This window comes from Toxorhynchites rutilus, chromosome 3 (assembly GCF_029784135.1).
Source record: "Toxorhynchites rutilus septentrionalis strain SRP chromosome 3, ASM2978413v1, whole genome shotgun sequence".
Classification (NCBI taxonomy): Eukaryota; Metazoa; Arthropoda; class Insecta; order Diptera; family Culicidae; genus Toxorhynchites; species Toxorhynchites rutilus.
The window spans coordinates 301,822,888-301,849,800 of NC_073746.1; the positions used below are offsets into that span (position 1 = coordinate 301,822,888).

General features: G+C 36.5%; 1 protein-coding gene across 1 annotated transcript in view; it reads right to left on the bottom strand.

Moving 5' to 3' along the window:
- Positions 1–26,913, bottom strand: part of LOC129778553 (microtubule-associated protein futsch) — a 233,080-nt gene that overhangs the window by 76,169 nt on the left and 129,998 nt on the right. The window contains exon 3 of the mRNA XM_055785521.1: positions 9,935–10,033. Coding sequence (XP_055641496.1) covers positions 9,935–10,033 — 99 coding nt within the window. The remainder of the gene's footprint in view (positions 1–9,934; positions 10,034–26,913) is intronic.

A 26,913-nucleotide genomic window follows, 5' to 3' on the forward strand; every position in this document is an offset into this window, starting at 1 on the left:
ACCATACTCGTTCATCCCACCATTTATGTAGGGGAGGTGGGGGTAAAACGGACATGTTAAGAAGAACTTCAATTGTATCATTGGAAACTCATACTTCCCAAAACTTTGATGTAGTTTCTTGCAATTCAATTAGGGATTGTTAACCGGTTTTACCGGTAATACAGGGTAATTTTTCTTTAGCGAATTACCGGTAATTTTACAATCAATAACCGATAATTTCGGTAATTTTCATTTTTACATCATAAATAATATTTGCCTTTATGGCGCTTTGAAATTTAATTTGAAAATCAAATTAAGATCGAAAAAGCACAAATGGCAGTTCTGTGCCGATTTTACGACTTCCGAACTCAAGTTCCAACATCACTGCCCAATCTGAAAACGAGACACACGATGAGCGATCAGCGATGAAGAACTTACTGTGACAAAGGAATTGGTTGATGCCCAGTTATGGTCGCTGTTGAACTGTTATGCCGAAGAACCGCACCCTTTATGAAGCTGACGTCAGATTGCAATTTATGCTAGCACAGCTATAGGAGCAACTATCAGAAATTTCGAAACAGCTGCTTGAAGCCCTGATTGAAAGGATTACAGATTCGTTCGCATATATGAATAATTATTCTGCTCGTGGTCATGACACAATTAATGATGACCTCGGCGTCTTCTATCAAACGTCACGAATTACACTGATCAAATTTGTGCGTGACTTGATGAAATTCGGCGATTATGGTATTGATTCAGTAGCTGGACAACAGGAGGAAAAAATCCACTGGACGATGCAGAACCTGCAGAACAGTTGAGCATCAAGGGAAAACTTGGACGACGATGGCAGCAATCAAATATATTAACGCCCAAGCTCAACGTCTACAAACGGATTGATGAAAAATGATGAAATTTTCATACAGAGAACATCAGAGGCAAATAAATGACAATGGTATTCGATGCTCTTCGTACGCCCAACATCATTGGGCTCTGAACGTGCGTTTACCTCTTCTGAAAATTTGTTATTGAAATTAGATCTAGATTAGAAGACAACAAAATTAACATTATTTGTTAAATTAACATAACAAACCAAGTAGCAAAAACCTTCATAATGTTGTCTTCAAGATTTTCTTCAAGAAAATGGTTTATTTCAAAATACTTTTTTACCGATGATTTACCGGATTTACCGGTAATGAAATTTTCATTACCGAATAACCGGTTATTAAAATTTGGGCACGGTAATGCAATCCCTAAATACAATATACTGTTTTTCTACCTAATTGACGAAATATTTAACAAAAAAAAATTTTCAATGTTTTTTACTAAAATTAAAAAAAAAAAACGAAAAGTACAACTTTTTTTTCGATGCGGGTATAATGGACATGTAGTGGGTGTAATATGGACAGGTTTGTAACATATGAAGTGTAGAGGTTCATCGATCGCGAGAGGAATGATTTTATTCAACCAAGGTCTGTACTCATCACGAATGTCCGTTAAATGATGAAAAATAAAATTAATCCACCTAGAAGGGATATCGTGCTTTTCAGCAGTATAAGCGGACAGACCCTCAACTATCAGCTTCTAAACAGTCCACATTTGGTGATTTGATTTCCATTTATAGACGCACGGCATTCCTCAGGAATAGATTAGGCAGACTTTTCACAGTTCATCTCACTCCCACTGGTATTTGTCCGTTTTACCCCACCAGTACAATCATTTCAGTAATTGAAATTTTCCAATTAAAAATGAAATTACTTTTCCGTACATATCGCTTCTCTGTTAACTCACAAACCGAACTATAGCCATCAGCGAATTGAATTTTTTCATATTAAACCACTCAAAATGCCTAATATCGAAGCAGCTCAAATTACATCCTCACGCGGAATCATGTATGATTTTCGGTTTTTGTTTCCCTTTTCCACTTTTGATCAGTATTCATTGCCATAGGGCGGCTTGAATGTTATAGAATAACATGTAGACGGTGTTCTCATTAACAGAAATCGGAAATTCAAAATGTGACTATACAAATCAACCACCTGTCCATATTACCCCCACTGTCTGTATTACCCGCGGTTCCCCTATACCTCTTTCATAGCAACCTTGAACTCGGTCTGACAGCTCATATGAACACTTCCCACGGAAAATTGTTTTCTCTCTTGTTATAGCCATTGCAGAGGTAGGATGTATTTTCGATTCCCGGGACAAAGTAACATACTCCACGGAGCCCGGATATTCAGGAAACCCTTGTTTTTTCTTCATATTTAAGAAGCTCAGACATTCAAGAATATACCCTAGAAAGGATATTTCAAAAATTGCATTATTTACCGAGCTATAGCCATTTTAGTGATGCGGTATCTAATCTCGTACGGCCTTAACACAAAACCGCGTTTTTCTCGAAACTTATTTTTTCAAACTGGCATACATTTTATTCATAAATCTGTCCATCTTTCTGTCGCGTGAACCAATAAAAAAATATTTTTTTTCATTTTAATATTTAAAAAAAATCGTCCTGAAAAACGGGCGAAAAAGCTAGTTTTGTTCTCAAACGGCCGCCGTTTTTCCAAAAACAAAAATTCGGTTCAAGTTTTCCGAGAAACCTGAGCCGTTAATTGTTAATTGTCTGGTTAAGGAAAAAAAGTTGTCTTAAGTTGTGCATTTCGTGAAAATTTCTAAGTTCTCGATGAGTGCATGGTACAAGGGGTTGAACGTAGGTCGTGATGTCTCGGTATATGTCCAAAAATGGAAATAAGCCACGATGCAACTGCAATCTGTTAAAAAAACAGTTGTTAAATTTCATGAGAGTTTTGGCTCAAATCATCATAAAACCGTGGGTACTTTGAACATTGTTTTGTTTCTTCCATGTACATTCCACATTGAATGCAGCAAATAATTATAACACGATATTTTGCTTGCCAATACAGATATATTTCGTCTACTGCTCCACCTCGACATGTACCTCATTGGGGTCAACGAAAGGAGTTGAATTGCCCACCAGTTACGATGATACTAAAGAATCACTGGGTTCACTGGTAAAGGTTTGACTGGGTTCCCTGCAGCTACCAGACACTACCTAGTCTGGTATCGTTTTCCGTAGAAGCAGGAGTGTGTCATCGATGCTTGGACAATCTTTGTTCTGATCCTGCAATTTGTATAATTTGTTTTCCCATAGTAAACTATTCCTAACGAGGTGATGAATCTGCATTTCGAATGCATTTTTCAATCATTTTCCCCAAAAAAAGTTGTTATTAGAAATATTTATTCAATACTAGCTGACCCGGCAAACTTCGTCCCGGCCAAAATTTATTTTTGTTATCACATCCACGCTTTCCTACTGAGCACACGTTCAAGTGTCCAATCGCAGAATTGTTCATTAATTGATCTTCTAATCTACCCTTCAAAATTATTTTTCACTATAAAATTTCAGTACTTTCACCAAAACTCGAAATTATAATATCAAATTACTTTCAGACACAATTTTCGTGCAAGATTTTTCGTCCACTTGCTAATAATATGTTTCTCCGTTACATGGAATAAATGTTTGATACAGAAAATATGATAGAATGAAGACAGACCTAAATCGGACAATTCCTTTCTCGAATTTTGCTCTTATCAACACATTCGGCGATCCATTTTTTATATATAGATGGAAGACGATATAGAAGTGCGTTTTATCACATTAAAATCCATTTCCACTTTCGAACGAAGATCAATTTCGTTACCGCAAACATCAAATGGACTAACAACGCTCGTCAATATGTAATTGTAGAACACATGCGAATTGAATATTTAGAATTTTCCCATTTTCCTTCAGAGTTTTCCGAAAATTTTCAATTGTCATGTTTGGTTGGAATATGTGTATTGTTTTTATGGAATCCCATCGCCATTCTAGAGAAGGGAGGGGGTGTCATACCATCATAGAAACATTTCTCGTACCCGAAAACCCTCGCATCCCAAATTTGACTCCATTTGCTTCATTAGTTCTCAAGTTATGCAGAAATTTGTGTTTCATTTGTATGGCAGCCTCCACTTAGGGGAAGAATGTCGAACCACCATAGAAACGTTTATCGATCCCTAAAACCTCTATATGCCAAGTTTGATTCCATTTGTTTGATTAGTTCTCGTGTTATTCAGCACAACCCATGTAGAAGGGGAGGAATGTAAAACCACTTAAGAGACGTTTCTCGTCTCCCAAAACGTCCACATGCCAGATTTGGTTCTGTTTGCTTGATAAGTTCACGAGTTATGCAGACATTTATGCTTCATTTGTATGGTAGCCCCTCATAGAGAGGGGGAGGAATGTCTAACCACCGTAAAAACATTTATTGAACCCTGAAACCTTCACATGCCAAATTTGGTTTCATTTGCTTAGTTTATTCTCGAGTTATGCAGAAATTTGTGTTTCATTTGTATGGGAGCCTCCCTTTACAGAGGGGGAGGAGTGTCGAACTACCATAGAAACGTTTATCGACCCCTAAAACCTCTATATGCTAAGTTTAATTCCATTTGTTTGATTGGTTCACGAGTTGTTCAGCAATTTCCAATTACAGCGCCTCCACCTCCTCCCCCCTTTTGGAGAGGGGAAATGAGTGACAACAATCAAACATTTATTGCTCTTTAAAATCTCCATATGCCAAATTTGGTTCCATTTGCTTGAATAGTTCTCGAGTTATGCAGAAATTTGTGTTTCATTTGTATGGCAGCCCCCCCCCCCCCCCTAAGAGAGGGGGGAGGAGTATCTAACCACCATAGAGTCATTTATTGCACCCTAAAACCTCCATATGCCTAATTTGGTTTTATTTGCCTGATTAATTCTCGAGTAATGCAGAAATTTGTGTTCCATTTGCATGGTAGCCCCACCCCGACAAGTGCAAGGTGTTCCATAAAAAAGTGCGGCCGTTAAGGTGCAAATAAACGAAATTCTTTTGAAAATGGTCAAATGTTGAATCTTTTTTATTTGAATAGGTAGCACAAAGCTCCTAAATTTATTTCGACTGCCGAGAGGAATATTCGTAGGAGGTTAATGTAATTTTGTCAATCAATAAGATTCTAACGAAGATAATAATTTCGTGCAAAACCTTACGAAAATCACCCACTATGTTCGCTCTATTGGATGAAGATCTCAAATGATTGTACGCAATTCCTTTTCCATTCAGCAGTCACTTTTTTCATCCGAAAGTGGGTTGATAATCCGTTGGAAACCTTTCCACCCGACATCCCCAAGGTCACACCATTCTGTTGAGTCTTTTTCGTATTTTAAAACGAGCCTTAATTGATCCTCCGGCTCAGAATTCCGCAGAATGTTCCTCCTCCGACTAACTGTCCCCGCTCTTTCCGCTAGTTTATCGCCTGGAGGAATTTTCATTAATTCCAATTAGCTGCCATAATTAACCCAATTCCGGCGAGGCTCAGATGAGTTGACATTCGCAAAGGTTCCGCTGTTAAGCTCACATCATACCTATCGTCTGCTCAGAGCCACCCCAAATGATGGAAGTTGCGAAAATGAATGTTATTCGAGAGGCAATTTGGTGACTTTTCGGATTGGGTGCCAAAATTGTCGCCTTTCCCACCCAAGCGTCTCGGAGTTTGACCTCAAGCGAAACGGTCGGGCAAGAGATTCACTCGAGTGTCGCCAAAATGACTCTCGGAGCTGTTTTTAAGTAGAATTTTATCGCCAAATCCATTGACTATCGGAGCTATCGGAGGAAAGCAACAGCTGCCTGTCAGACAGCCCCGATGGGCCCCAGAGTAAGCTAGTCCCCTTGCAGAATGGTCTTTCTAATGGCACTTTCAGTTCGGTTTTTTTTTGGGAAACCCTCATTCAAAGGCTCATACATATAAATAGCATTACGATGGTCGAAACGCGAACATGGCGGGGAGAGGTGGAGAATTTTCTGTCGAACATGGAAAACACTTCGACGGGGAACATGGAAAATATTTTTATGACCAACTTGCGGATTTCGATCCGTTCCGACATGCTTACAATGGACTCGCTCGATCGATTCACGGTTTTTGGGGGTAGAGAAGCCTTTGCTAGTTTGCTGTGTGAAAATCGTGTTTTCCGAGGGAGATACAAAATAGGGGACATTTATCCATCCAATCCATCGCATTACTCATGTGCTTCTTCTGAAACAGATAGGCGCCACGACTCGCTAATTCATCATGATGATTCATCTTGACGACGCTCAGTCGTTCTACGGGCTACAATTTTTCAATTGAATGATCCGCATTAAAGTACTCATTATATGAATATATTGCCTTTGTAATAAAACATGTGTTATACGAACATCAAATGAGACGCATGTTAACGTCGCAGATGAAGATTCCAGATCTAGATTTATTACAAATTCGAGAATCCAGATTGATGGAGTCTGGTAATCTCCAAGATCCCGACTACAAGGAGGGGATTACAAATAGATTTTACAGATTCAAATAATTTTAACGTATTCCGGCACGACCGCAACTTATCGTTATCTCAGAAGAAGTCTGGGGGAGGGGTCCTCATTGCCATTAATGCAAATTCACTTCTGAGGAACTTATAACCGAAAAACATAAAGAATTTGAGCATGTATGGGCAAAATTATCTATAGCTGGCGAAGTACACAAATTTGCTTCTGTGTATTTCCCACCCGAACATGCAAATAAAAAGTCGTAAGAATTATTTTTTCAGACGGCAAATCGAATTGCAGAAACACTAGAACCAGAAGTGAAATTGCATATCTATGGCGACTTCAATCAAAATAAAGTAGACTTCATTCCCGATAATGATAATGAATGCATTCTACTTCCAGTCGTCGGGGAAAATGAAACCCTACAATATATATTTGACGAAATTGCACATCTCGGTCTTAACCAAATAAATCATGTAAAAAATTTCCAAAAATATTATCTAGACCTATTATTCACTAACATCACCGACGACTTTTGTGTGAATGAGTCCATGACTCCTCTTTGGACGAATGAAAAATTTCACACAGCAATTGAATACTCAATCTTTATAGATAATAGACAATTGCTCATCGACTGGGAGTATGAAGAAGTACAGGAATATAACAAGACGAACTTTGAAGCAATCAAATGTAGCCTATAAGCTATAGAATGGCAAACTTTATTAAACAGCGAACGAGATGTCAACTTAACTGTACATATTCTTCACGAAATTCTGAATAACATAATATCAGAATTTGTGCCGAAGAAAAGAAGACGAAGAAATTCAACCAGCAAGTATCCTATTTGGTTTAACGTTCAAATAAGAAATCTAAAGAATAAAAAACAAAAAGCACATAAAAAAAACAAAATAGACAAAAGTCATCAAAATTTGCTTGAATATCAAAATATTTCCCAAAGAATAAAATTTTGCAATTAAAAGTGCACACGAAGAGTACAATAGAAAGGTCGAAACTGAAGTCAAATCATGCCCGAAGAAATTCTTTAATTACGTAAAGTCTAAGCTCAAAAGCAATAACTTCCCATCGCAGATGCATCTCGATGAGGGTGTGAGGAATTCTTCGAACGAAATGAATCTCTTTGCAAATTTCTTTCAGGAAGTATATACCACATTTTCCGAAGAAAATCGCGATCGGAACTACTTTTCATTTTTACCGGAATATCCAAATGAAATATCGGTGAACTATCTTTCACAACAGGAAATATGCCATGCACTTAAAAAATTAGACGGAAAAAAAGGACCAGGACCTGTCGGAATAGCACCTATATTCCTAAAGAACCTGGCTGAGGAACTCACTCTTCCCTTACATTGCATTTTCAATATGTCACTACAAACTGGAATATTCCCAGAAAAATGGAAACAATCTTTTTTGGTACCTATCTTTAAATCAGGCGCTAAATCTGACGTACGTAATTATCGTGGAATTGCCATTATCTCTTGCATTCCTAAACTGTTCGAAGCAATAGTCAACGAAAAAGTCTTCCAACAAGTAAAGAATAGAATTACGTGTATGCAACATGGCTTCTTCAAAGGCCGTTCAACTGCAACTAATCTGTTGGCTTTTGTGACTTTTATTTTAAATGCAATGGAAAATGGCAAACACGTAGAAGCTCTTTACACTGACTTCAGTAAAGCATTTGACCGCATCGACATTCCATTACTACTCTTCAAATTGCTGAAAATAGGAATGGAACAAAGTCTCTTAAACTGGCTCAATTCTTATCTAACAAACCGTGAACAAATTGTTCATTTTCAAAATTCTTTTTCAAATCCAGTAAAAGTCACTTCGGGAGTCCCACAAGGCTCTCATCTTAGTCCTCTTCTTTTCATTCTGTACGTTAATGACATCTCCTTCGTTCTCAAGCATATCAATGTACTTGTGTATGCCGACGACATGAAGCTTTTCGCGGAAAGTGGAAATGAAAACGACATCGAAGCATTTCGAAACGAAATACATGTATTCCATACTTGGTGTGGCAAAAATCTACTAACACTGAATGTGAAAAAGTGCAACTCTATAACATTTAGCAGAAAAAAACATGTACCAAATATTGTAATATGTCTTGGAAATCAAAATGTAGAAAAATGTGAAATAGTTAGAGTTCTAGGCGTCGTCCTGGACTGTAAACTCACATTCATAGAACACTACAACTCTGTAATAAATGAGGCGAATAGTGTGCTAAGTTTTGTTAAACGCTTCTCACATAACTTCCAGGACCCATACACAATAAAGCTTTTATATATTACATATGTAAGGCCTATTCTGGAATACTGTAACATCGTTTGGAACCCGTATATGGTCGTACATGAAGAACGCATTGAGTCAGTCCAGAAACAGTTTCTTCTATTTGCACTTCGTATACTCTGCTGGACCTCATTTCCACTTCCTTCATATGAAGCACGCTGCATGCTCATAAACATCCAAACACTAAAAGAACGCCGTGAATTTGCAATGCTTTCTTTTGTTAATGACCTAATTTCGCAACGAGTACAGTCAGCTGAATTACTAGAAAAACTAAATTTCGATGTACCTGGGCGTCAACTAAGAACACGAAATTTGTTTCTAACCAAAACATCCAGAACAAATTATGCAAATAACGCCCCTATCAATCGCATGATGCGTATATACAATCAGCACTGCGAAATAATTGACACAACAATGAATAAAAAACAGCTAAAAAGAAACATGTACCGCAAAAATAATATTTAACCTAAGAAAACATTGTAACATTAGTGTATAAGTGTGTAGTCTACATTTGTTTGACGAAATGAATAAATAAAAAATAGATTTCATGGATTACAGATTCCATGGTTTAGATGACAATTCTAGATCCATAAATTTTGGCTGCAAATCAATTCGATAGTTGGTTCTGACGTTTCGACGAATGTGCGGAATGTGAGCTGCCGCAATACCGTAATAATTAGAAACTGGTTCTGTGGCAAAGTAATTCTGACCAAAATTATGCCCAAAATGATTTGTTTTATGCGAGCATTACATTAACAACAACGTTCTTTCCGAGACGGCGCTTTCGAGGCACCAAACCACTAAACTGTTGTCCCAGCTTTACCACCGTCCTACCCCATTCAACGGTGGCATGTCCTTGCTAATTATCAACTTGACTAACACAAGTTGGAGGGTTTTTTTCACCTTCGCCGAATTCTCAACCTTGGCACGAACTGCTGCTGCCGGGCTTTAGCTCCTCATTAGCATTTTCCAGCACGCCATTCATTAGCATATCAGAAAGTGTCGTTAGTTCAGGCCGGAAAAATGTCAATTTTCACGCACTACAGCACACGAATCAACGCACAGTATTGTTGTTTTTGCGTGCGTGGCAAACGAAAAGCTCACCCCCGGAACGGAAGCGGAATTCGCGGAGAGAATTACAGCGTCAGAGCCTTCAAAGACATCCACAAACACCCACACCCACAGATGTGTTCCCCTTTACCCCCGCATTTCGCATAGTTTCGTTTCATACTTTGACGTAGGAAAAACGGATGCTGTACACTTACCGTGTTTGCCCTCCTCGCCCTCGAGAGCCTGCAGCGTGATGGTTTGCAGTTCCTCCTCCAGGTCGACGTGGCATTCCGACACGTCCCATGACAGGAAGCCTGCAAAAGTAAACCGAGAGTTAGTTTAGCTGATGTGCTGTTGATTAAAATTTGGAAAGTATGCTTATATTGCATTTAGAGTTAGTTTAGCGCGAAGAGCTTCTCGCTCTCGACGTTATTCCAAACGCATGCGCATGCGCTTGAATCATTGTCTGCATGCGGTATCCTTTTAGTCCCGGTCAGCGTCCCATATTTTTAAAACAATGAAATTACAAATAGTAACAAACGTAATGAAAGCGCTTTTATGTTTAACAGTCATCCGAGATAATTTCCAGTGTTAGTTCGATGGATCATGACATTATTGTTTACAGGTATTACTTTCACACATATCAGGTCTTTTCATTTGGTTTACCTTAATTGGACGTGTTCCTAAAAACCTGAACACCTTTTATTTAAGCAATTCCATGCCAAACCGATATAGTGGTTCTCAGATTTTCGTGAAAAATGGTAGATTTGTTCTCTATCGCAGACAATTGGACCGGTTTTTTTTTTATTTTTTCGTTGGGGAGACCATTTCCGTTTTAGGGTGGTCCGAAAAATCACTTTTTTTCACTTTTTTCCTAAAATGACTTTTTTCTAAAATTCATAACTTTTGAACTACTGGACCGATTCAAATGATCTACATATCAAATTGAAGCGCTTCTCTGATTTTGAGATATTTTATGTACAAAATCCTCAGCTTTTCAGAAAAAATATAAAACAATATAGCGACTTGGTCCCCTTGCCCTTGGACCATGAAAACCATGAAGAAACAAATACAATTACAGTGACGTCTCGATTATATCACTGGGCGTTTTTATCACGTCTCGTTTATATCACTCTCGATTTTATCACTGAAAATGTTTCGTTTATATCACGTTTTTGAAAACAAATTAAATAATATGCAAATTTCAATCCGTCGTTGAGTTATTGAACAAAAAATGAGGCTTGAGCAGAAAAAATGATTTTTAAGTATTCATACCGCCTCCAGTGATCAGCCGTATTCACGTAGCTTACGAAAAGTTTTTTAATTCGGGATTTGTAGCGAATATTGCGCATTTCTTTCGAAAACCTTGTAACAGTTGCCACAACTGTTCTCATCATGTGATATTTTTGGATTATTGATTTACTTATTTATTATTGGTGTGCATATTTATTTCGGCTATTTCAAAATTTATTTATTTACAATATTTTTGTGTATTTATAATTATTTATTTATATATATATATATATATATATATATATATATATATATATATAGTTATTTATTTATTTATTTATTGGTTAGGATAGTTGATAATTATTCAAATATCAAATATTTAAATTCAAAAACTCACACTGAAACATTTACAGTGTACCTCCACTAAGTAACAACCGAAAGTAAACTAAAAGATACTCCAGAAAGTATACTTAAGATCTTAGATTTCCCATCCCATCTCCCTGGAGCAGGGCGAAAGCTCAATCGCCAAAGTTGTTCGGCCAATGAGTGTCTGTTAGCGCAGCGCTTACTTTCGTGGCCTTGAGTTTGGGGAGGGAAATGAGAAGGCTGTATCTAAGGATAGTTGGTCGAAGCAAGATGCACACAAGGGGATGCTTTGTTGAAATTATCTTCGGCTGAGCTTGAGCTCTGAATCGCGAGATACCCTGCGGTTTATATGAGGACTACAATGTTCGGAAGACGCGGAAGCATTGTGCTTTTTGTTCGCGATCGTAATTTGTAAGATTTTCTTTGTATAACGTGGAGTTTTCGTGACTATAATTTGGATTGTTTCAGTGTTAGCATTGTTCCTAGATTCCATAGAACCGCGTAATTATTCAAGCGTGAAACAAAGCGACTAGAGGTACATACATTGTGTAATGTAGGGACTTATCCTAAATGTGAATTAATTATTCAGAACAGGGAAATACGTCATTGGCAAAAACCTGGTGAACCAATCACGCCGAGCAAAGGCAGCGTCGTCACCATCGCGCCTTCCGAGGATCCGCTGAGCGATACCCACCTGCGAAGAATTCTACGGAAACAAGCAGAAGGAGTGGGTGAGGAAACTTGTGTCCTCACCGCACTCCCCAGGTACCCTGTATTGTATAGTTTTGTCCATGTGCACATGTGATGTCCCCATAGTTTAAGCAAAGTTAAATGTACAAATAAATGTAGAAATATGTAATACCATAGTCTACCCAAATGCAGAAAGTTTTGTAGTGTTGTCTAGGAGTAAAAGTCGCTATAATACATGTGATCCTGTGAACATTCAATTTATTTTTATTAAGGTTTCACGTTATCCGTGTTTCGTAGTTGATGTCTGGAGTTGTTTGTGGTCCGCCTTTGTTTCCCAGACGGCCGTGCCAGTCTGGTAATTTGTTAGAGTAACGTTGCCTGTGATGAGAAAACCCTGTAGTGGTTTTCCGTCGTATTCGGAGTGATTCTGGGTTGTTGGTGATTTTCTTGGAGCTTCCTGCGGGTGTCTTCTGTCAGCCTTCGCTGACTGGAATTCGTACAGCTCAATCGTCCCCCGATCCTTATAAAGGACACACATTAGGCCTGCGTGTCAGGCCTCTAGCTGGGCCACGAACGCGGCGATTGGTCCTCGAAAGAGGTGGCGCTTAAGCCAATCGCTTAAGACAGGTCGGGTGGGAAAGCTAACTTCTTAGCCTTCTTCGAGCTGGCCGTAGGTTCCGGGTGTCTTTTGAAACACGGTCCGCTACAACCTCTCGTACTAATTTCATAAGCTCAGAATCAACAACTATGGATGAGTCTGAGCAACTTTCTCTTTGATTGTTTGGAATAAGATGTACGACCTGTGACGTTTCCCAAGTTTGATCCGTGTAAGAATCAGTACAGTATTTTATTTCGGAACTTCAACAATTCCATTTGAAGGTAGCTGGTGATAAATTTTTGTGACAACTTTTGCGAATTGAAGTTTGTATTTACTTTATCTCGACAAATAGGCGAGATAGAAAAACCTCCGGGACGTGAATCGAATCAGTGGTATGTTTAAAGTAATCAATTCCATATTAAGACTTACGTGACCAGAACACCAGAAAGTTGAACATCAAAGATAACATTTTAAAGACACTAAAAAATAATTAACTTTTAAAAAAAACTAAAAAAAATCGTACGTAATTTTGGAGCACATGCGTTGTCCTAGTATAGTAGTAACATAATTTTAAAAAGAGTTTCTGTGTTCGTAAGCTTCAAATATTGTTTGTGGCGGAAAGTTTTCAAACGATTATCGGGTAATGGATAGTTTCAACCAGGTATTTAATCTCGATAATCACGTTGAATCTAGTTTACCTTTAAAAATATTAAAACATTACATTAAAAAAGAAAATAAAAGTGCAGAAATCATTACAGGGAAACTTCGATATAATGTACCCTCGTTATAACGTACCCTCGATATAACGTCACTCGATATAACGTACACATTTCCAAAATGTAAAGAAATTTTTTTTTTTTTTTCTAAAAGAACAATGAATTATCTGTATTGTGATGCTTAAACATGTTTTGCATCTTTAAGCATTCCCAAATACAGCTGATTTTGCGATCCCGTATTCTAAATTTTTTATTTTTTTTTATTTTTATTGTCGTCAATCTAAATTGTAGACCGATACATTCTTAATACTACTTAAAACTACTTACTTAAAACTAAAAATCTAAAGAGAGCTGGCTGGATAATTTATTCGTTTAATTTAAAAGACGATTTTAACAAGTTACAGAATCAATTTTTTTTATTTATTTATTTCGTCAAACCAGCGTAGACTAAATATGCTGCCCAAATATTACAGTGAAATTTAACGATATCTTATGCTATTCAGATAGTCTTTGAGCATTGACCTTGACATGGTTACATTAATTGTTTCACTGTGTTCCTTACAGATGAGCCTCTTAATAGGACTATATTTGGCATAATTCGTTCTCCGATAATCTATGTAAAAAATGTTAGGGTTTCTCAGGTTCCTAATCGGTGCGTAAAAATTCAGGTTTCCTAATATTTCTTCTGAGTCCACTCGTTGTGATATGATATCAATAATAAATAGAATCATGGCAGAGTTCCGACGTTCTTTTAGGCTTTTAGTATTGATTAGCATACAGCGTGCTTCATATGGAGGTAGATGATATGAAGACCAGCCTAGTTTACTCCAACATCACATGGAAATTCTGGAAGAAATGCAAAGAAGTCACGATCTCGGCCCTCCTCAGCTGTTACAATATAAACTTCTTGAAAAAATGTTGCAAAGAGGTTGCAGATTTTTTCTGGGTCATTCCCCACGGCATCGTCAAGGTGCATGCGTGATGGAAAACCATTGCTTTTTAATTTTGTTTTTATGTAATTAAAGAAACTTTTTGGGTTAGATTTTATGTCCGACTCTGTTTTTAAGCTGTAATCTTCAAAAGCGCCTTTAACAGTTGAGTTGAGCTGTTCGCAAATGTTCAGATATTTTTGGAGATTAGCGTCAGATTTGTATTTCTTATAAAATTTATGTGCCTTCTGTTTTTTATTTTTTAGATTCTTTATGCTTTGATTAAACCAAATAGGATATTTTGTGTTCATATTTCTCCTTTTTCGACTTGTTGGTATCTCCTGCTCTATAATTTCATTGATCATCGAGTAAAAAGTCGTCACTGCTACTTCAATGTTTTCCACACTTCTAAATAAATCCTGCCAGTTGATATAGTTAAGCTTACACCTAATTGATTGGTAATTCATTGTAAATCATTGATTCAGTCACACAAAAATCTTCGGTCATATTTGTCAACAAGAAATCCAAGATGCATTTCTGTCGATTCTGAACATTGTTTATTTGATTCAACCCAAGACCGGCTATTTTATCAAAAATAAATTGCAGAGTCTCATTATCACCAATAACTGGAAGCAAGATAAATTCATTTTCAAAATCAGTGATAAAGTCCGCATTTCGTTGATTGAAATCTCCGTATATATGGATTTTTGATTCTGGTGCAAAGGAAGATAAAATATTTTCAGCAACTTCAAAGAATTTCTCATAGCAACTAAGTTGAGCACGATCAGGGGGGAAGTAAACAGATGCAAATATATGTATCTCTCCCGCAATAAGTGCTTTGACCCACACTTGCTCAAACTCGTCGAATTCTGTTGTTGGAATATGTTCTGAATTTATTAATGAATTAATAGCAATAAGGATGCCGCCTCCCGATTTTTTATGGGATTTGTGAAGATTACGGTCATCTCTGAAGACATTAAAACGATTTCCGAATACTTCCTCGCTTCTAACACTATCATCCCAACTTGTCTATGTGGCCATAATTATCGAGAAAGAAGAATTCAGAACATTAATTTGGATTTCTTTCATTTTAAGTGGACTTTTCATACGGTTGAAATTTTGACAGTATATCAAAATTTCAACTACATTTAGTTGTTGAGGCGAGGAAGATGGTTCATTATCTACTACTTGGTATGACGAGGCATACAAATTGTTAAAACTTACTACTTCTCCTTGGTGTGAAGCTGACAATTGATTATCTTCTGGGACGTCTGATTTCGTTAATGGAAACATCTCCCCCTGAGAAGATGTCATGTCTTGCCTTACGCCAGGAAGTGGCGAGTTGTCATCCTCCAATGGGTTCGTCAATTCCGGGGAAAACACGAATGCCTGCATGAATATATGTTGCACGGTGCAGCTGTAGAGTCTCCCGAAGTCATGCAGCAGGACGAGTGCGCTTGAACGCAATGTGGTACGTTGGGTGCCATGTAGGGGTTGAGAATTTCCCCTCTTTCAAATTGTATTGGTCGATAGCTAGCCGGTAGCCCAGAGAATTGATACTTCGCTGCCGCCAGAAGCTCTCTGTCCGTTGGAAGTTGGATGTTTCTGTGTTGACCGCTAGCCATGTTTCCAAGTATACCTCTGTTATTGATGTTATTCCTGCTATTGATGGGGTTGTTTCGATTGTTGTTTCTGTGGTTGTTGTTGTTATTGTTACGGTTATTGTGATTGCTCCTGTTGTTGTTGTTGATACTGTTATTGTTGTTATTGTTGTTGTTATTGTTGTTGTTGTTGTTGTTGTTGTTGTTGTTGGTGTTATTGTTACGATTGTTGTTACTGTTGTTGTTACTGTTGTTATTACGGTTGCTATTGTTGTTGTCGTTGTTGTTGTTGTTGTTACGGATGTTGTGATTATTCCTATTATTGTTGTTGTTGTTGTTGTTGTTGTTTCTACGATTGTTGAAATTATTCCTATTCCTGCTGCCATTGTTAGGGCTACCATTGTATCTGTTATTATTATTATTGTTGTATCGGCGATTTTGTTTACGCCGTTTTCTGGCTTTATCTGCCTCTTCTTGTTGTTCTATTCTACGGAGTTGCCGTGCATCATACTCAGACCAATCTGGCTTCCATCTCCTTGTTGAATCCAAAATTCTCCAGCCTGAGTTCTCTGGAGGGTAAAATGAGGGATTAACTGGAGGAGTAAGTTCCGCACGCAACTCATCAGCTAGACTGGGACAGGACTCCGGTGGAGGTGGTAGCATATGTTCAACATTGTTTCCTGTTGATATAATAACGGCTGACAATGTTCTTAATTCCTCTAATATTTCTATTTCGACTTGACTATCCTGTGGGGTTTGATTAATGTTTGCCGCTATTTCCAGTGACAAATTCCCCAGTTGTTGAATTTCTTCCCGCATTTGGCTGAGATCGCGATTCAATTCCATCGTCGTTGATTTAATATAATCCGCTATATTCTCTTTCGTGTTACTCATTACGATGTCAATGAGTGACGTAATATGATTTTTTATCGTCACCGCAAAGAGATTGCTGCTTTTATTTGAGGACAATTCATTTTTCAGATCGATGAGCTGAACGTCAAGTCTGTCGACGGCTTCATGTACAACACTTGCATTTTGTTGTTGCAGTGTCAGCCGATGGATCACTTCCGTATTGTATTGTAGTTGCTCGTTGAATTTTTTTTTGCTGCTCGGAATTACGTTTGGTATGATGAATAAGGTTTAATCAACAGTACGAAGGGAAACATCATGAGAATGGCTGGATTCGTTTTCTAATTTAATTTATTCATTAACTTTACTAAAACCGCAACACAATAACGTATTATAGGCCGCGTTTGTGAGTTCTTTAATGTGCTTCCATATAACGTACAATTTCGAAAGTGAAGTTAGCCTGTACTGACAAAACCGAAAAACTTTCATATCGTGTTCCTATTTTACTGATTCTCTTAAACTGCCATTGATAATAATTAGAAGCCGAAAAATCATCGATATTTCAAAGATTTATCACTTCCAGTGTAGTAACGAGGTTCTTTTGTTGCTGGATGAACCGGCAACTATTAAGTTGATGGTTAATGGTTGATGGTAAATTAATGGTTAATGGTTAAGTTTTGGCTCGGAAGCTTGTCAGTTTTTAACACAAAAAAAAACTACAACCTACAACCGTATAACCGTACCATTGAGGGGACTAAATTGTCTCTAATATTGGATCAATATGAGCTTTTTCTATAAATGTCGAATGCAGTATCTATTGTTCAACCAATGGACCCGGGAATAATTTGAAATATAAAACTAATCTACCGAGAAAAATTTTAATCACTGAACAAAGCACTAAAGGACGTTGAAAGATGTTTTATTTCGTTTTCTTTACTAATCGAGTCTTGGCACCATGTTTATGATTCCATGTCAAACTTGTTTTCTTTATTTATGATTTATGAATTTATGATTCCTATTCCTGAGACTCGAATAGTTGTACGGGAACTCGAAGAAGAAAGAATGTGTCACAGTGTCACATATTAACATAGAGAATGGCCAATTGGAAAAAAAATGAATATATGGATTTGAGAAAGATAAAGAAGCAAGTGAATGCATACAGATATAAACTGGAAATAACAACTCTGAAATATGTGATCACATAAAATCAGCAGAAGACAATTATACAGATTGACAGATCGAACACCCAGAACAAATCATTTTTATAGTGTACGACCTTTTTTAAGAAATATATGAGAAATTGCTATGAGAGAAGCTTTGCAACAATAATCTCAATATGTCATGTTGCATTGTGAAATAATATGTTGTATTACAGCTCATGTGATAAATCATGCAATAAATGAACTTTTATATATTTTGCATGTCACAGGTAAAAAAGTGCTTACGCATATTGGAGATAGTTAATTACGCATATTGGAGATAGAACACAGATTTTTTCATTACAAAAAATCTGTTTCGAATATATCACGTTTCCATTATATCACGCGAAAATTTTTTTTGAGCGTGATATAATCGAGACGTTACTGTAATAGTAACGGAAACAATAGGAAGTATCCCGTGTCGGGCACACGCACAGAGCATTGGAGACTTGAACATCCCAATTACGAGAACATTTTGTAATACCAACCTCGAGCCAACCGCGACTAATCGGTTACACATTACTAACATAGATGATTAGAAAAATTGTCGAAATATTGAACTCCCGGCCCCTTCACGCTAACGCCATATAAGCCTTGATAAATGATATATTGAAAAATAAAAACGAGAACAAAATTTAAATTTTCTGCAACTGAAGTTTTTTTTCCTAAACAGAGACGATTGGCGCTAATTTGATATACCGATCATTAGAATCGGTCCAGTAGTTCAAAAGTTATGAATTTTTAGAAAAAGTTATTTTAGGATAAAAGTGAAGAAATGACTTTTTGGAACACCCTGAAACGGAAATGGTCACCCTAACGAGAAAATAAAAAATATCAGTTATTTGCGATAGAGAACAAATTTACCACTTTCCACGAAAATGGATAGTATGTCACTTATATCACCTTCCATCTCGTATGTGTGTACGTGTAGAATGATTCCTCAATTCTACTTTAGACGTTTGCTCAAAATGGCATTGCTTCTCTTGTTTGGACGTCATTTTCAGAACTGGAACAAACATTAAAATAAAAATAGAGAAATCATTCTACATACCCACATCTACAAAATGAACGGGGTTCAGTTATTTTGAATGTACACTAAAAAAACACCAAATTTAATTTGAATATTTTTTTATTTCGATTGATTGATGTTTTGATCGTTTCACCCTTTAATGTTGATCGAATAATCAGGTTATACAGATCATTTTGTTTGATTAAAAGATAAGGTTTTTTCTGGGATTTCCGTTCTGAACAAAAATGTGAAAATCAAGGTTTAAAAGATTGATTATTTTCTATGATTGAAAAACCTTCTTTACTATTTAAGCTATGAAAGCTATTTAATTCTCAATTACTCTCTCTTGGTGATTGCGAAATCGAAAGCACACTTTTATAGCATATTTCTCTGACATTGAAGACCACGCCTTGGTGATGGACACTTTAAAAGAATCGACCCCTGGATGTAAGGATCCACAGGCCTTCGCTTCAACATACGTCTATTTTGAATAGTATGAGCATAACGCAATTTAGGAAATGTTGAGGCTCAAATTACTAAGAATACTGAATAAATTGAACAAAATATTCCAAACTGAAGCACTCGAATTCACTAAGATTAATTCGGAAACCAGAACACTTTATCTTACTGTTTTGAGTAATGTTTGCCCATAACAATACATCATAGGATCAAATTTTGGAGATTTAGAACAGCATCTAAAGAAACTACAATATGTCAACGGTTTTGATACATGAAATTGAAGTTTCCAAAAAAATTTATTTTGATGCCCAATTTCTTCAAATTGGAAACGTCGAGAACTACTGTCATCTCGAAAATTTTTTTTGTCAAAAATCTTCTTTTTGAGACTTAGTTGATTTTTCGTAATACAAGGTAAAACATATGGTTTAGGGCAGGGACTCTCAAACTATTTTGAGCAAGAGACCCCTTTTCCAGAATGGATCGATACCATCGACCCCTATAGCCAAAAGGAAATTATCTTTATCTGAGCTCAGTGAGTAAACTTGACATCATTTTCTCATTAATAGACATAAAATTCAATAAATATCAAATATAATTAATAATTATTAATACAGATTACAACAATAATACACTAAAATATTAGTCATTTTTTTGAGCCAATAAACAAAATGGAAATGGTCGATTTTTGAAATTCGACATGACCATTTTCGAGGCCACCATAATGTGAATGTAAAAATCAAGCGGGTATAGAAGGAGGCAATCAAAAACGAAGCGAATCATTATTTCAATGTAAATAATAGTGCTAATATTACAGAAGAAGAATAAAGTTTTAAGTTAAAGTGGAAAGGTTTTTTTTTGTTCACGAGTAGCTCGGGACAAACCTGTCTTTCTTAAGACACCCGAAAAAGTTTACAATATCCCATCCAAATACGGTCCATTTCGCAACGTGATTTACTGTGCTCCAGTGGAGAGTGCCTCAACCGAGGTTACTGTTGAAGAGGAGCTTCAACCGAAGCTTTGGTGTCTTCACCCTAGGAGGAAAGTACGAGCATTTCCTGTCGCCCCATCCTTGCAAATTTCAACCGAACAACAATGTTTGATGTAACTACAGTGGTAGACATTCGTTTAGCCGCACCCTATTTTTCCTCAATATTTTTAAAAATAAGTCAATTCTTTGTACAGTTTTGCTCATAAAAGACGATTATTGTTTATTTTCATCGAATTCATTCTAAAAAAAAGTATAAATTCACTTTTTGTTTTCTAAGTAATTCAAATATGTGGAATCAGGGAATGTCCACCCTGTTTAGCCGCATCCTAAAATTTCAATAAAAGAAAATTTGTGCGGCAAATTTCGAGTCCAATCGGTAGCTAATATTTAGTATGTCCATCTCCATTTCGGATCACTTTGAAAACTCGATTTAGCATCGAGTCAGACAGCTTTTAAAGTGTTGCCATATTGATTATAGCCCAACACTCATGAATTACTGCCTTGAGACTGGATATGTTGTCAAATTGTCATCCGTTTGCATAGACCATCTCGGCCAAGATTCTCCAGAGGTTCTCTATGTGATTGCAATCGACTGCCAGCAGATCAGTCAAGAAGCGGAATGTCCTTCTCGGCAAACCATGCCTTCGATTGCTTGGAAACGTGGATCTATGCATAATCCTGCTGAAAAAACGACATCCTCGGTAGCGTTATTCTCAACATGACCAATCAAAACGTCCTCCAGTAATTGAAGATACTTTTCGGAGTTCATTCGGGGGAAAATGAAACAAATGAGCTTGCTGTGATAGGAAACGGCTCCCCACACTGTCAAACTTTCGCCCCCGAAGTTTCGCTTCGATCTCACGACATGCCGTTGACTTAAATTGTACCAATAGCAACTGTAACAGTCCGGACCATCCAAAATGAACTTTTTTCGCCGGAAAATACAACATTTCTCCATTCTAGTATTGCTGGGCGAAAATGAGATGGCTCTGCTTATGGGTGGCGGTCAGTTTCGGCTTCCCTTGAGGTTTCTTCCACATGATGTTTGGTGACTCATTCAAGATGCGCGCAATATGCCTCTTCGTTACTGGAACAACCGATTCTGCCTTAATGTATGAGCAGGACATCGTTTCCTGGTTGCTTCGTGTCTTATTCGACCTTTAAGACGCAAAGTAACAAAGTAATTCCTAGTTGTTTCGTAAGTGTTTCAATTTTTTTTTCAAGTACGGCTAAACGAATGTCTATCACTGTATTAGACCATCTATAGCAACATAACTAAGTAAGGATCAGGACTAGGTGTTTTAAGTATTCGAATAACAACAAGTAATAATTTTCATTCATATTTTTACAATTTTATTCTGCTTTCGGATCTGTTATCTACCAGAATTGGTAGAGAGTAAGTTGATTCATACCACGGTATACCATGTTATTTCACTTTGAATTGTTGTTGTCACATTGATTGCTGCATTAAAAATGTTTACAAATTGGAATCCTAGGTAATTTTTGGAAAAATATTTTTTCTCTGAAGTGGATTGAAGTGAGAGAACTTCGCCTGTAAATGACGGATCTCTATAGTAGCTTGTCTGAAAAAGAACCGGACACTATTGAGAACAAGAGCAGAGGTTCCAAAACCGCTAAGGAGGATGGTAGTAATAGCTGTCATCCATGGTTATTATGGAAAGAAAGAAACTCCTAATAAAACCACTCATCACAGTGAATCCTGATTCTTACCTCCCCCCCCGCTAACCATTATCCCTTCCTTGTTAATCACTGGGGAATCAGCTTATAGAGGCGACCCTTCTGGCCTTTGGAGGGTAAATATCATACTAACATTCTTTCCCTTACATTTAAAGCTCTGCTACTCCCAAGCATCATTCGGTGTGTTCTTTGTGCAATTTTGATAGTTCAGGTCAATCACGGAGAGCAATTACGAAATGTACAGTCTATCCAAGCTCAAGCTCAAGCTCTAAGGTGTATTGAAGTGAGATTCTGGTTAGATTATGGAAAATCGACGTCAAATTTCATGTGCATTTGCGCTTCATATGATATCACTTTGAGGATGATAATTTAATTTCTTCGATATTCAATATTAAGTACCCGGGAGACATTAAGTCGTAATTTAGAAGTTCGAATATTTATTCACGCAGTCGCAATGCACTAAGAATGACAATACGCCGAACAAATTTACAAATTTCTGAGCAATACACTGAAACGAACGAACAGCTTTGGGAATATGTGCTGCGAATTCGTGCAGGGAATCGCGGAACGAGAAGCACATACAGCTACTAAATGACAGAGGAAGCAGCGCAATTGCGATCTGCGGGGTAAAGCTATTATCAAAAACTAATTTAAAATAAATAAAACGTCTGATTTTTAAAGAATAGCACAAATTTTTGAAAAATTGTTCGGTGTGTAGACGACAATGGAAAATGTGCCTTCTGACGATCAATTTTTTCGCAAACCTACCCACGAAAACAAACTTGGATCTGCTAGGAACTTGACAGCTAACGGTATTGTTGAATCCTTGCACATAATTAAGCCTACAAAAGCGAAATTTATCTGTAAATGATTTTGTTGCTAGACACTTATTGATTATTCGAATGACATGATACATTTATGGAAATAGTAGTTCCCATCACACCAAAGTGTCACAATGACTAAATTCTGTTGTTATGATTTTTATCCACTATGCATTCAACGCATGTGGGTGAAGATACCAATAAAAAGATACCAATAACTTTTAATTACAACTGACAAGGGAAGCATAATCAACAGTACGAAGGGAAACATCATGAGAATGGCTGGATTCGTTTTCTAATTTAATTTATTCATTAACTTTACTAAAACCGCAACACAATAACGTATTATAGGCCGCGTTTGTGAGTTCTTTAATGTGCTTCCATATAACGTACAATTTCGAAAGTGAAGTTAGCCTGTACTGACAAAACCGAAAAACTTTCATATCGTGTTCCTATTTTACTGATTCTCTTAAACTGCCATTGATAATAATTAGAAGCCGAAAAATCATCGATATTTCAAAGATTTATCACTTCCAGTGTAGTAACGAGGTTCTTTTGTTGCTGGATGAACCGGCAACTATTAAGTTGATGGTTAATGGTTGATGGTAAATTAATGGTTAATGGTTAAGTTTTGGCTCGGAAGCTTGTCAGTTTTTAACACAAAAAAAAACTACAACCTACAACCGTATAACCGTACCATTGAGGGGACTAAATTGTCTCTAATATTGGATCAATATGAGCTTTTTCTATAAATGTCGAATGCAGTATCTATTGTTCAACCAATGGACCCGGGAATAATTTGAAATATAAAACTAATCTACCGAGAAAAATTTTAATCACTGAACAAAGCACTAAAGGACGTTGAAAGATGTTTTATTTCGTTTTCTTTACTAATCGAGTCTTGGCACCATGTTTATGATTCCATGTCAAACTTGTTTTCTTTATTTATGATTTATGAATTTATGATTCCTATTCCTGAGACTCGAATAGTTGTACGGGAACTCGAAGAAGAAAGAATGTGTCACAGTGTCACATATTAACATAGAGAATGGCCAATTGGAAAAAAAATGAATATATGGATTTGAGAAAGATAAAGAAGCAAGTGAATGCATACAGATATAAACTGGAAATAACAACTCTGAAATATGTGATCACATAAAATCAGCAGAAGACAATTATACAGATTGACAGATCGAACACCCAGAACAAATCATTTTTATAGTGTACGACCTTTTTTAAGAAATATATGAGAAATTGCTATGAGAGAAGCTTTGCAACAATAATCTCAATATGTCATGTTGCATTGTGAAATAATATGTTGTATTACAGCTCATGTGATAAATCATGCAATAAATGAACTTTTATATATTTTGCATGTCACAGGTAAAAAAGTGCTTACGCATATTGGAGATAGTTAATTACGCATATTGGAGATAGAACACAGATTTTTTCATTACAAAAAATCTGTTTCGAATATATCACGTTTCCATTATATCACGCGAAAATTTTTTTTGAGCGTGATATAATCGAGACGTTACTGTAATAGTAACGGAAACAATAGGAAGTATCCCGTGTCGGGCACACGCACAGAGCATTGGAGACTTGAACATCCCAATTACGAGAACATTTTGTAATACCAACCTCGAGCCAACCGCGACTAATCGGTTACACATTACTAACATAGATGATTAGAAAAATTGTCGAAATATTGAACTCCCGGCCCCTTCACGCTAACGCCATATAAGCCTTGATAAATGATATATTGAAAAATAAAAACGAGAACAAAATTTAAATTTTCTGCAACTGAAGTTTTTTTTCCTAAACAGAGACGATTGGCGCTAATTTGATATACCGATCATTAGAATCGGTCCAGTAGTTCAAAAGTTATGAATTTTTAGAAAAAGTTATTTTAGGATAAAAGTGAAGAAATGACTTTTTGGAACACCCTGAAACGGAAATGGTCACCCTAACGAGAAAATAAAAAATATCAGTTATTTGCGATAGAGAACAAATTTACCACTTTCCACGAAAATGGATAGTATGTCACTTATATCACCTTCCATCTCGTATGTGTGTACGTGTAGAATGATTCCTCAATTCTACTTTAGACGTTTGCTCAAAATGGCATTGCTTCTCTTGTTTGGACGTCATTTTCAGAACTGGAACAAACATTAAAATAAAAATAGAGAAATCATTCTACATACCCACATCTACAAAATGAACGGGGTTCAGTTATTTTGAATGTACACTAAAAAAACACCAAATTTAATTTGAATATTTTTTTATTTCGATTGATTGATGTTTTGATCGTTTCACCCTTTAATGTTGATCGAATAATCAGGTTATACAGATCATTTTGTTTGATTAAAAGATAAGGTTTTTTCTGGGATTTCCGTTCTGAACAAAAATGTGAAAATCAAGGTTTAAAAGATTGATTATTTTCTATGATTGAAAAACCTTCTTTACTATTTAAGCTATGAAAGCTATTTAATTCTCAATTACTCTCTCTTGGTGATTGCGAAATCGAAAGCACACTTTTATAGCATATTTCTCTGACATTGAAGACCACGCCTTGGTGATGGACACTTTAAAAGAATCGACCCCTGGATGTAAGGATCCACAGGCCTTCGCTTCAACATACGTCTATTTTGAATAGTATGAGCATAACGCAATTTAGGAAATGTTGAGGCTCAAATTACTAAGAATACTGAATAAATTGAACAAAATATTCCAAACTGAAGCACTCGAATTCACTAAGATTAATTCGGAAACCAGAACACTTTATCTTACTGTTTTGAGTAATGTTTGCCCATAACAATACATCATAGGATCAAATTTTGGAGATTTAGAACAGCATCTAAAGAAACTACAATATGTCAACGGTTTTGATACATGAAATTGAAGTTTCCAAAAAAATTTATTTTGATGCCCAATTTCTTCAAATTGGAAACGTCGAGAACTACTGTCATCTCGAAAATTTTTTTTGTCAAAAATCTTCTTTTTGAGACTTAGTTGATTTTTCGTAATACAAGGTAAAACATATGGTTTAGGGCAGGGACTCTCAAACTATTTTGAGCAAGAGACCCCTTTTCCAGAATGGATCGATACCATCGACCCCTATAGCCAAAAGGAAATTATCTTTATCTGAGCTCAGTGAGTAAACTTGACATCATTTTCTCATTAATAGACATAAAATTCAATAAATATCAAATATAATTAATAATTATTAATACAGATTACAACAATAATACACTAAAATATTAGTCATTTTTTTGAGCCAATAAACAAAATGGAAATGGTCGATTTTTGAAATTCGACATGACCATTTTCGAGGCCACCATAATGTGAATGTAAAAATCAAGCGGGTATAGAAGGAGGCAATCAAAAACGAAGCGAATCATTATTTCAATGTAAATAATAGTGCTAATATTACAGAAGAAGAATAAAGTTTTAAGTTAAAGTGGAAAGGTTTTTTTTTGTTCACGAGTAGCTCGGGACAAACCTGTCTTTCTTAAGACACCCGAAAAAGTTTACAATATCCCATCCAAATACGGTCCATTTCGCAACGTGATTTACTGTGCTCCAGTGGAGAGTGCCTCAACCGAGGTTACTGTTGAAGAGGAGCTTCAACCGAAGCTTTGGTGTCTTCACCCTAGGAGGAAAGTACGAGCATTTCCTGTCGCCCCATCCTTGCAAATTTCAACCGAACAACAATGTTTGATGTAACTACAGTGGTAGACATTCGTTTAGCCGCACCCTATTTTTCCTCAATATTTTTAAAAATAAGTCAATTCTTTGTACAGTTTTGCTCATAAAAGACGATTATTGTTTATTTTCATCGAATTCATTCTAAAAAAAAGTATAAATTCACTTTTTGTTTTCTAAGTAATTCAAATATGTGGAATCAGGGAATGTCCACCCTGTTTAGCCGCATCCTAAAATTTCAATAAAAGAAAATTTGTGCGGCAAATTTCGAGTCCAATCGGTAGCTAATATTTAGTATGTCCATCTCCATTTCGGATCACTTTGAAAACTCGA